The sequence below is a fragment of the Mercurialis annua genome, linkage group LG1-X (assembly GCF_937616625.2).
Source record: "Mercurialis annua linkage group LG1-X, ddMerAnnu1.2, whole genome shotgun sequence".
NCBI lineage: Eukaryota > Viridiplantae > Streptophyta > Magnoliopsida > Malpighiales > Euphorbiaceae > Mercurialis > Mercurialis annua.
Genome location: NC_065570.1, coordinates 6,314,800 through 6,327,349, shown reverse-complemented (window position 1 = coordinate 6,327,349; position 12,550 = coordinate 6,314,800). Strand labels below are relative to the sequence as shown.

The 12,550-nt window shown below is 39.5% G+C and overlaps 2 protein-coding genes across 2 annotated transcripts; one reads left to right on the top strand and one right to left on the bottom strand.

Annotated features, from left to right (window-relative positions):
* Positions 1-3,528: 3,528 nt before the first annotated feature.
* LOC126683811 (uncharacterized) lies at positions 3,529-7,005 on the top strand. The gene has a single exon (XM_056104734.1). The coding sequence runs from the start codon at positions 3,529-3,531 to the stop codon at positions 7,003-7,005; it is 3,477 nt and encodes a 1,158-aa protein (XP_055960709.1).
* A 4,394-nt stretch (positions 7,006-11,399) lies between these two features.
* LOC126677203 (non-specific lipid-transfer protein 1-like) lies at positions 11,400-12,200 on the bottom strand. Its single transcript, XM_050371754.2, has 2 exons — positions 11,770-12,200; positions 11,400-11,663 (listed from the first exon to the last, which is right to left on the bottom strand). The coding sequence occupies exons 1-2, from the start codon at positions 12,102-12,104 to the stop codon at positions 11,654-11,656; spliced, it is 345 nt and encodes a 114-aa protein (XP_050227711.1). The 5' UTR covers positions 12,105-12,200; the 3' UTR covers positions 11,400-11,653.
* Positions 12,201-12,550: the final 350 nt, after the last annotated feature.

Sequence of the window (12,550 nt, the reverse complement as noted above, 5' to 3'; positions counted from 1 at the left end):
GAGAGGCGAGTGATGATGTGCCTCCTGGCTTTGGAGAGCAATAGACACCAACTCGGCGAAATTCTGAGCCAAGATTGGTAGAGGCTTTAGACATGCTGTCAAAAGCCATGTTAGACATGAAACACACTCAGGCTAGCTTTAACCAAGCACAAGCCGAGTTGACCAAGAAACATGAGGTGATGGATAAGAAGCAGTTCGAAATGGAACGCTATTTGGCAGAATTGATAGTTGCTGTCAAAGTGTCATCTCATGGTGGTGATGTACCAGAGGCTGTTAATACGGCCAAACAAGATCCTAAGGGACACGGGGGGCAGCCATCTGGAGGAATCCAGGAGATTGGGAGCACTAGTCATGTGCCAATCTTAAACCCGCCCTCTGAAGAAAGGTACGTTCCTCCTCACAAAAGAGATGAACCTGTGTATTTTAATTCTTTTAAAACTAATAATCAAACTGGCCGGAATTCCAGGCCGTTTAATGCAGGTGCTAATTGTCCGACTTCGGACGACCTAGAGGTTAATCAAAATTTTCCTCAACCTCTGGGCACGGGGGGCAATTACATGCCCCAAGAGAGAAATCAGCCTCAGGTGCCACCCCAACCTTTGGGAAGGCAACTAGACATGGAGGCTGTAAGAGAAGCAATTCAGGAGTTGTATGGTCCAGGTCTAAGGCAGATTGACCGACCGCAATTTCACAAGCCTTATCCAGATGTCATTGACAGGGAGAATCCTTACCCTAGAGGCTATAAAATTCCTAACTTCTCTTTATTCTCTGGAGAGGATGGCCACTCCACCATTGAGCATGTGGCGAAATTCACAATTCAATGTGGGGTCTTGGCCAACCTAGATAACATTGCAAATTTCAAGCTGAGATTATTTCCAAATTCTTTAACAGGTACTGCCTTTACTTGGTATGCTACTTTGCCCAGGAACTCAGTGCTCACATGGCAGGAGATGGAGAGGCTTTTCCATACTCAATTTTACCGTGCAGAGCCAGAGGTTTGCATAGCAGAATTGTCAAGAGTTTCTCAAAGGTCGGGAGAGGATGCCGACATGTATATACACCGCTTCAAAAGAATGAGGAGCAGGTGTAAAATTGTTCTACCAGAAACTGAGTATGTAAAAATGGCTCAGAGGGGCTTGGACATTGAGCTCCGGAAAAAGTTCCAGGGGATGGAATTCAGGGACTTCTATGAGTTAGCTGCTAAAGTCTCTGAATATGAAGAACTCCTAAGAGAAGAAAGCCACAAGAAGAAGGTGGCAATGGGCACTTACTATCAGGAGGTGGGAGCATATGAAACCGCGGTAGCCGACCTCACGGCCACCGGTTCATGTACCTGCCCTATGTTGATTAAAAAAGCACCTGATGGGTGGAAGAAACAGAATTCCAATGCCCAACCTCTGTATACTTTTGAGGTTTCAAAAACAGAAGAAATTTTTGATTTTCTGTTGAAAGAGAAGTTCATTACTTTGCCTCCGGACCATAAAATGCCTTCAAAAGATGAGTTGAAAGGCAGAGAGTATTGCAAGTTCCACAACTCCTGGAACCACTCAACCAATTCATGTTGGGGGTTCAAAAATATTATACAGGATAGGATTGCCAAGGGAGTTTTAAAATTCCCAGAAAAAAAGGAGGCACTGGTAATAGATGAAGATCCTTTTCCGGCTGTGGCGTCTGTGAATGCCAGTGATCTCTCGGAACTTGACTTGAGGTTGTTATTAGATATAAAAAGAAAGCTCAGAATCAGGGAGCAAAATGACCAAAGAGTCAGGGGAGAGCAATTCGAACGGGAAAGGAGAGCAGAGGTAAAGCGGGATTACAGAGGAGAAAGAAGGCAGGTATCTAGAAACTCTAATAATTTTGTTTCTACTAACCGCCCTCTTTTGAAAAAACAAAACAGGGCCTCTTACTATCAAAGGAGGCCAGAAAGGCATATCTTCCCGGAGAGGCGATCCTTCGTGTGGAAGAGGGAGGAACAGCCAAAAGCTCCTTTGGCACCTAGGGAGGAAAAGCCAAAAGCTCCTTTGGCACTTAAAGAAAAACAGTCAGAGGTTCCTTCTACCTTTGAAAACCGAAGAAAAGAACAAAGATTCGTGGTACCACCATTGGTCTCACCTAGTCCAAGGTGGCATACCAATTATCACAAGAAGTTTCCGCCTCCACTAACAAGAACTCAGAAGAGGAGGCGCCAGAGGTTGAGGGCTGCTGCAAGAAACGAGTGGCAGTCCAGGCACTTGGAAGATCCTAGAAAAGTTGTAGAGGAAAAGGGGTCAAAGAAGATCTTAATTGAGAAAGAGCAATCTGGAAGCCAAAAATCTTCAGAGGAAGTGGAAGTGAAAAATAAAACTTCCCACGTGCCTTCGAAGAAGGAAATTTCGGATATGGAGTTGGATGCTTTTCTTGAAGGAGAATTTGCAGGAGATGGCATGAACTTAGATGATCTCCTAGAAGACGACATGGAGTTGGATGATCTCGTGGATGAGGAAATCCTAAAGGAGGGCATGAGACTAAACGACCTCTTGAAAGAGGATACTGATGACACTCCACCAGTTAAGGAAAGCGGCAAATTTCAGAGGAGATCTCTAGAGAATGGCGACTCAGAATCAGACACAGAAGGTGATAAGAAGAGATCCATCAGAGTGGGTGAAATTGAGATTCCCCTCACTTGTAATGCTTTCTCCTTGATTCTTCCAAGTGATTTCAAAGGTCCTGACAACTCTGAGGAAGTAGAAGAAATTCAGAGAGAGGAGGTATCCAAACCTCCAAAAGATGAGTGTCGCAGCCAGGTCACCATACAAGAAGCTGCAAATGGTGGACCAAAGAGGGTGATTTTTGACAAACCTGCAGAGGCAATGACCAAGCATATTAAGCCTTTGTACATAAAGGCTCACTTCAATGGCAGACCAACCTCCAGAGTCTTGATTGATAATGGTTCTGCTGTGAATATTATGCCATTCAACATGCTACAACCTCTAGGAAAAACTACAGAAGATCTCATCTCTACAGAGGTTAGTGTGTCTGCCTTTACTGGAGAGCTCACAAAAACTATTGGTGTTCTCCCAGTAGAGGTAACTGTAGGGAGCAAAACTTCCCTATCGGCGTTCTTTGTTGTAAATTCATCAGCCAGCTACCAAGCTCTTTTGGGACGAGATTGGATTCATGCCAATTGGTGCGTTCCTTCATCCTTACACCAGTTTCTGCTCTTTTGGAAGGGAAATGAGGTGGAGGTGGTATGGGCAGACACAAAGCCATTTACCACTGCCACCAACATGGTAGAGGCCCGTTATTATGACTCATGTGTTGGCCCCATCCAATTTACTGGGAAAAGTAAAAAAGGGCAGAAGAAAGAGAAATCCGACAAACCTCTGAATGTGCATGAAGAGGTCAAAAGAAAAGCAACTGAGATACTTGGATCAACGGCTATTATTCCATACAACAAGCCGTGTTCCTCCATCACCATTGAAGAAATTAATGATTAAGCTCACCTCTAGTGAGTTTGCAGCAGCTGCATCTGCTATCTTAAAAGAACGTATGCAGTACATTATGGAAGGAATTATGGAGGAAAACAACTTGGCAGAGGTTCTAGATGCTGAAGTGGTTTACGAAGAAGAAGAAGTTTCTGAAGATCATGAGATTGGCTTGGAGGAGCTAGAACAAGCACCTCCTTGGATAGATGATGAAGCCATCCATGTTAGAGAGGAGTTAGAAGAAGTGAATCTTGGAACCTCTGAGGAACCTCAGGTAACTTTTGTTAGTAAAAACCTAGAGGTTGGTTTAAAAATAAAATTAACTGTACTCTTGCAGGAATACAAAGATTGCTTTGCATGGCAATATTCTGATATGCCGGGGTTAAGCAGGACATTGGTAGAACATCGGCTTCCTATTAAGCCCGAGTTTCAGCCATACCGCCAACCTCCAAGAAGAGTGTCAAAAGAAGTTGAATTAAAGGTAAAAGAGGAAATTGAAAAATTGTGTAAAGCAGGCTTTATTAGGCCTGCTAAATATAGTAATTGGTTAGCAAATGTTGTTCCAGTGGTTAAAAAGAATGGAAAACTTAGAATATGCATAGACTTTAGGGACTTAAATGAAGCAACTCCTAAAGATATTTATGCTATGCCAATTGCTGACACTCTTATTGATGCTACAGCTAATCATTCTCTTTTGTCTTTTATGGATTGTTTTGCTGGATATAACCAGATTATGGTGGCTAAAGAAGACATCTCCAAAACGGCATTTAGATGTCCAGGATCTATTGGGACATTTGAATGGGTGGTCATGCCGTTTGGTTTACGTAATGCTGGTGCAACATATCAGAGGGCTATGAATGCCATCTTCCACGACCTCTTAGGTAAAACTATGGAGGTTTATATTGATGATGTTGTTGTAAAATCAAAACTAATGAAAGATCATTTGGAAAATCTAGAGGAAGCATTTAGGAGGATGAGAGTTCACTGTTTAAAACTCAATCCTCTGAAATGCGCCTTTGGTGTAAAAGCCGGAATTTTTTTGGGGTTTTTGGTCCATGAAAGAGGCATTGAAGTGGACCAAAACAAAACCAAAGCTATTCGAGAAGCTAAACCGCCTAGAAATAAAACAGAACTTCAGAGGTTTCTTGGGCAGGTTAATTACTTAAGGAGATTTATATCTAATCTTGCAGGAAAAACAAAAGTGTTCTCAGAACTGTTGAAATTAAAAAAGGAGGATGTCTTCAGATGGGAAACCATCCATCAAGAGGCTTTTGATGAAATTAAAGATTATCTAATGAAGCCTCCTGTATTGATGCCTCCAAAAAAGGGTATACCTCTGAGGTTGTACATTTCAGCAGCCGAAGGTTCAATTGGGTGTCTGCTAGCCCAGAGCAACCAAGATGGACATGAACAGGCTATTTATTATTTGAGCCGTTCGATGACATCTACAGAGGTTAGATACACTCCTATCATGAAATTGTGTCTGGCTTTGTTTTTTGCCTGCACTAAGTTAAGACACTATCTGCTTAGTAATAGAGTCTATGTGGTGTCTCAAACCGACTTGATGAAATATATGCTAAACAAACCTGTTTTATCAGGAAATATTGGAAAGTGGTTATTAAGTTTGGCAGACTTTCATTTGATTTATCATCCCCAGAAGTCGGTCAAAGGTCAGGCTCTAGCAGATTTCCTAGCCGACCATCCATGTATAAACCTAGGAGATGAAAGTAAATTTGACTTACCGGTTTTTATGAATGAACATAGACCTTGGATGCTTAAATTTGATGGGTCTAGTACAGATAGGTCTGCGGGTGCTGGAATCATAATAGTATCACCTTCTGGAGCTAAGACCTCCTTGTCTTTTAATCTTGACTTTGAATGTACAAATAATCAATCTGAGTATGAGGCTTTGATTATTGGATTAGAAATCCTCCTAGATCTAGGTGCTAAAAAGGTCAAAATAATTGGAGATTCTCAATTGGTTATTAGACAAGTGTCTGGCGAATATAAATGTATGAGTTACTCTTTAACTTCTTATTATGCTATTGCTATACAGTTAATAGAGAGTTTTGAAGAGGTTGAATTAGTACATGTTCCTAGAGAGGAAAATTGGGAGGCCGATGAATTATCACAGCTAGCATCTGGCCTACGTCTGTCGGAGGAGTTAACTCACCGACTAGTAATGGTACAAAGAAAAACTCACCCTTCAATTTTTAAAAGAGGAGTACAACTAGATATTTTCAATATTGATGATAACTTAGTACAGGATTGGAGGAGAGACATTAAAAAGTACCTGGAGAATCCTAGCAAGAAGATGATGTATAAAGTAAGAGTGAGAGCTGTTAACTACGTGCTCATAGAAGATGTTTTATACAGAAGAGGATTCGACAACCTATTGCTAAGATGCCTTGGAACTACAGAGGCACTAGAGGTCATGAAACAAACTCATGAAGGAGTTTGTGGAGCACATCAATCCGGAGTGAAAATGAGATGGCTGATCCGAAGACATGGTTACTTCTGGCCATCAATCCTAAAAGATTGCATGACTTTTGCAAAGGGTTGTCAATCGTGCCAAAGGTATGGAAACATACAAAGACTTCCAGCTGCTGAGTTGAAGTCTGTCATCAAACCATGGCCATTCAGAGGTTGGGCCATAGATTTGATAGGTAAAATATATCCTCCATCTTCTAAAAATCACAGTTTCATAATTGTAGCTACTGATTACTTTACCAAATGGGTAGTCGCTAAGCCATTGGTAAAGACAGAGCAAAAAGATGTTATTAAATTTATTAAAGAGGAAATTATTCATCAATTTGGAATTCCACAATCAGTAACTACTGACCAGGGCACAATGTTCACTGGTAAGGAGATGCAAGAATTTGCCACTGATTATGGAATAAAATTATTGACCTCTACACCTTATTATGCTCAGGCCAATGGCCAAGCTGAATCTTCTAATAAAATTATCATCAACATAGTTCAAAAAATGTTGGAAGAAAATCCAAAGGATTGGCATCGGATTTTATCAGAAGCACTCTGGGCATATCGCACCTCTAGGCGAAATGCTACAGGAGTAAGTCCATTTATGCTAACCTATGGTCATGATGCAGTGTTACCCATGGAGGTGGTGGTGAGGTCATTGAGAGTAGCTAAGCAGAATCATTTGACTCCAGAAGATTACAATGAAACCATGATGATGGAGTTAGAAAATCTAGAAGAAGGGAGACTTCAGGCTTTAAACAATATGATAATACAGAAGAAAAAAGTCTCCAGAAGCTACAACAAGAAAGTTAGACCTAAGACATTTCAAGAAGATGAGCTAGTATGGAAGTTGATCTTACCCCCTGGTACTAAAGATAGAGAATATGGGAAATGGTCTACTAATTGGGAAGGGCCATTCTTAGTCCACAAGGTGATGAAGGGGAATGCGTACTGGCTATCAAGTTTAGAGGGTGAGCCTCATAGAAAATTTATTAATGGAAAGTACTTGAAGAAATACACCCCCACCATCTGGGAGAAATACAACTTAGAAATGACTTAATGGATTTTAGCCATACATGTACTGCAGATTATGTAACTTGTTTTAGCAATATCAGTACATGAGTCGTAACATTGTGGCTTTTTAGCCGAGTGTATTATCAGATTTTTAGTAGTTTGGCTATTTTGGCTAAACCTATACTTTTTCATTAACTTATGGATTTTGGCACAAGATGTAATGTAATGGCTTTTAGCCATTTTTGATAATTAAAATTCTAAAATTTGGCTACTTTAGCTAAATTGGTGAGGCTATAATTAGTCGACTATAGAAAATTAATTCCAGAAGTTGGTTCTAGAAGTCGACTCCTAAAAGTTGATTCCTAGAAGTTCTAGAAGCTGACTTCTAAAAGTGGACTCCTAAAAATTAATTCCAGAAGTTTGTCCTAGGAGTTGATTTCTAAAAGTTGATTCCTAGAAGTTCAAGTTGACTGGTCAGTTGATCCTCTAAAAGTTGATGTCAAGAGTTGACTGTCAAAGGTGGAAAGTCAAACTCCTACTATGTTTATAAGTCTCTATTCTGCTAAGACTTCTTAAACTTTGGCTAACTAAGCTAAAGGGATAAAAAGAAAATTCAACAACATTCAACAGCAAACAAAAACGGCCCTGTAATGCAATGCATGGCTGTAAGTGACATATGTGATTTGTTCGTGAAACAAGTCCTGGTATGGACATCACATCACTACACAAGTATATGGCAAAAGCCATCTTCATACCAGGAACATAAACACATAGTGAAAATGCAATGCATGGCTGTACCTGTAAGTGAATCTTGGTGTGGAACACAACAAGCAAACAAATGGCTGGAGAGCCATCTTCACACCAAGACATTTGAAGTTTAGAAAGTACCTGAATGGCGTCTCTGTAATGCAATGCATGAACAAGTGAATATGTGCAAGTGTACGTGTCACAACAAGCAAGTAATGGCCAAAAGGCCGTGTGAGAAAAATATCGTCTGAGATAAATAGAAGGAACATAATCCAACAACTTTTGAAGGTACTAAATTATTACAACCATCAACTACTTGACTAGTTCGATATACAAATACTGCTAAATAGTATCAAAGTTGGTGGAGGAGTCCTGAGCAGTATGTGACAAGTGAGATGGAGGAAAATTTGAAAAGAGATGCTACACCTCAGCTTATCTCATTATTATCGGCAAACGGACTTCACTTTCACAAACTCTGGATAAACGGCCTATAAATTCATGACATGATGTTTCTCTTGGATGGCGACGTGCAAATGTTGAAATTTGAAAAAGACAGGATCTCTATAATCAACAATGCCATTTACTTCATTCTTTTCTCTCCCATTGGCAAACCCTTCCAAAAGAGGATAAATTGGAATAGTCACAGCTGGCGTGACTAACTCAGAACCTGTAAGTATAAACTCTACTTATAAGCAATATGCACACTTATTCAAAATTGGCGAAAATAAGCAGAGTAATTGGTTTTTTTTTATGAATTTCAAAACAAGCGAATCTAAACTAATTACTTGGCCAATTTGGTTTTTTAAATGGTTCAAAGGAAATTAGAGTGAATAGGGTATATGCAGATGACAAAATTAGGCCAAAATGCCATATGGCCTTAAATTTTGTTTAACTTAACTATTTAGAGATCTTGTGACTTCTAAAGGCTAAAAGCAATTTAACTAATTCATAGCCTGAGGAAGTTGCAAGATTTCTAATACTGCAATGGTATCCTAAAAACCATTAAAAACAATACCTGCATATGAAAATCCATTCCAAACAAACAACACTATGCCAAATCCATACCAACCAATCCACAAAAAACAAGCAATTATAATGAAACTAAATTTTGCTTACTTGTACTTGTCAAAAGGTTGGATGTGGATCACATGGCAAAGGCATTAAAAGCTGGCTTCTGAGCCGCAAAGTCAGAGAAATTGGTGCTTGTAGTTGCCAATGTAGGAGATTCTGCAAGATTTAAATACAAACATATTCAACAATTCAAAATCAACAACAAAACAATATCAAACATTCTGAAATTTAATCTTTATATGTTGATTGGATTACATTTTCTTGCAAAGGATTAGTTGCTATAGTGGGTCTCAAAGGCGGAGTAGCTATTGACCCGTCTAAAAAGTAAAAGACCGACGGCTTCAGAGATGAAGAAGCCGTGGTAGAGTCTGAAATTGACGCTAAAATTCTTAGCAGTTAAACTCAATTGTTGACATTGATACAGATTTTGAATAATTAAATTTAAATGTTGACATTGACTCCAATTTTAGGCAATTAATTTCATAATCTTGCCTGATAAACCAAATCAAAGATCACATTACGGCAACTAAAATGTAAGAATGTAAATTGAAGAGTTATACCTGCCGTGATGGTGATCGGACTTGTTAAGGTCACCGTCGGGTTGCAGCTAGAGCTTGGCGGGCAAAGCCGCGAGGGAGATGGCGAGCTGCTGGGCGTGACCGGTTGAGAGTTGCTGATGACCGTTGGAGCTGGTGACTATCGTTGCTAGGACGCCGCCGCTGCTGCTAAGACGCGAGACGCCACTGCTGCTGGCAAGGAAAACGCCGTCATGCCTGGAGCTGCTGGGTACGGTGACGGCGTGCAGCTGGGAGGACTGCCGTTTCTGAGAAGACTGCCGTTGGAGCTGGGTGAGAAGAGCTGGACGGCGAGGAGCGGTCAGCTGGAGTAGCCGGCGACGAGCAGCAGGTTGGAGAGAAGAGCTGCCGAGCGGTGGATCAGCTGCTGTAGTGCGTGCCGTTGGTGCCACCGCTTCCCTGTTGGTGGCCGGCGGGTGAACCTCCTTTTTCCCAATTATTAATTTAATTGATTTGGGCAAAATTTGGGTTGAGAGAATATAAGATAAATACATTAATTTAAATTTTTGGGATTTTAGATTTGTGCTAAGAGTTTGTGGTTTAGAGGAGGAAGAAGATTAAAGCACTTGGGCTTTTTAGAGGCCCTGAATTTAAAAAAAAAAAAATATTAAGCCATATGAATTTTGCATATTCTTTGGAGTTCTTAGAAAAATTTGAATTTTTGAAAATCTAACGGCTAAAACACATGCCGCGAATTTTCAGAATCTCTAATTTTAGACTCTCTATGATGGAATATAATTAATTTTGGCTAAAAGAATATATATAAATGGCTTTAGTCTTAAAAAGCCAATTATACAGGGGGCATTGTTTGCACCAAAATTAAAAATATGGCTTAAAGGCCATAAAGCCCCTATTCTTTTCAAAAGATAAAAGAGGTATTATTAATGATTGGCTTAAATTAATTTTTAGAGGTTGATCAATTTTGATTTCAGAGGGTGATTTCTAAAAATTGACTGTTTGACTAGGAAGTTAATTTCTAGAGGTTGACTAGACTTTAGAAGTTGATTCCTAAAGGTTGATTTCTAAAGGTTGGTTCCTAAAGGTTGATTTCTAAAGGTTGGTTCCTAAAGGTTGATTTCTAGAGGTTGACTAATGCTGACAGAAGTTAATTTCTAGAGGTTGGTTTCTAAAGGTTGATTTCTAGAAGTTGACTACTCCAGAAGCTAATTCAAAAAGTCCAAGCCCAGTTGCAGAAGATTAAGCCCAAATTTGAGATGGCCATTAAATATTAATTTAAATGGCCCATAAGCCCAAGAAAGTCCATTCCAGAAGAAAAGAAGTTAAAAAGCACGTGCAGCAGAAGTAAAGACACGATTGGCAGTTCCTGAAGGTGGGGAAGAACGTGTGCAGTTGGTTCATGAAGCAGCAGTTTTCAAATGATGAAGCTATAAATAAGAGAAGAGCAGCCAATTTGCAGCCCCCGATCAAATCCAACAAAAACCAGCCCAAAGGCAAAAACACTCAGCACTTAGCATTCTCAATTTTCTTCAATCAGTAAAGAACTTTACGATTGAACTTCTGCAATTTCTACTCAAACACTTGTATTTTCATTTCATTCAATTAGTAAACACATTTACAGTTGAATTCTTTGTTTTAGCATTACTTGATTGGAGTACTTGTTATAAGGTTAACCAAACCCCAATCGCTCGTTTAAGAAGTTAAGTTACATTTTGGAATCCGCTTCCTGGCACGCCCGCATTCACACGCTTGTTGTTACAAACGCAAAACGCCAGTAACAGATATTAAAATAATAAAATAATCTTTTTGAATTACCATCGACGGATTTTTGTATCTGAAAATATTAAATAATTACACCGTTATTCATATATTAAATATCTTTTTAATGTTTAGTATTAAATAGTCATTCAACCATTTATTTATTTTACCTCGTAAATCACTTTTTTTTTTTAATTTTATCATAGGATTTATCTTTTTGAATATGAATCTATTCATTTATAGAATCAAATAATCGGAAAACCGTTAAATTATTAGCTTTGCAAATCACTATTTATAAAAAAAGAATTGGCAGACAAAATAAAAGAGGTAATTAAAGCAAAATAAAGAAAATATTGGATATAACTTAACAATAGATATGAGATAAAGTACCAAATAACAAAAACATATTACAGACACGAGAAGACTTTAACAAGAGTAATAAGACAACTAGACAAGAAAGAGCTACACTGGCTCTCATCTAACGGAGTACTATTAGCTACAAGCACCCCTTTTATTCTTCTCATTATCCCATATTACTACTCTCTCTTTCTTTTCTGCCATAAAGGTCCCCACCATGTTCCCACTTCACTTGACGCTGCAATACAACACATAATTGTCAGTTAGTAGAATGTTTTTCAAATCAGGTCTTTTTTAGCAGAAAACTATAAGAAAAAGAAAAAGAAAAGAAGATGAAAGTTTACCTAGCGCAGTTGGTGGACATGCTGATCTTGTAGGGAATGCTAACACCGCAAGCTCCAGGGAGACCGCCGGCCAGATTCTGGTTGATCCCGGGAATGCCACCGGCGGCGTTTTTCAAGCAGTTGCATGCAGCTTGGCGGTCAGGTGTGGTTTGAGCAGCGCTGTTGATGGATTTAACCCCACTGCAGCATGCTGCTGGGAGGCTTCCTTGTCCCTTCAGGTAGTTCATGCATGGAGCCAGCGCCCCACTTATCTGACCGCAGGATATGGCTTCGGTAACCATTGGTGCAATCACCATGCAGACCATGAAAAGGCTGACCAACTTAACTCCTGCCATGGCTATGATTGTGAATAAACTAAGCTTGAAGAAGAGTTAGGGTTCAGTGTTCTTGTTTCGGTAGTGAGATATGAAGATTTGGTGATTGTGAAGGAGGGTAGGGTTAGTGTTTATATAGAGAAATAATTTGAACGTAAATGAGAAACTTAGTAAGAGGAGTTATGGTTAGATGGTGGTGGTTGTGTTGGCCGCAATTTAATGCTTTTATTTGGATAATTAATATTTAATACTTGTATATTTGTCACATTGTCACTTGCATAACCAAAGTAAGAGTTCTAGGCGGGTTAGCTATGACGTGCAGTGACCACGCGGGTTAGCTATGATGGGCAGTGACAATGGGCTGCCAACGAAGTCACAAACTGTTTGGAATGAGCAATACTATTTAACCCAACAAATTTAACTTATTTTAATTAAATTGTAAAAAGAATTGGTTGATGATTATTGTA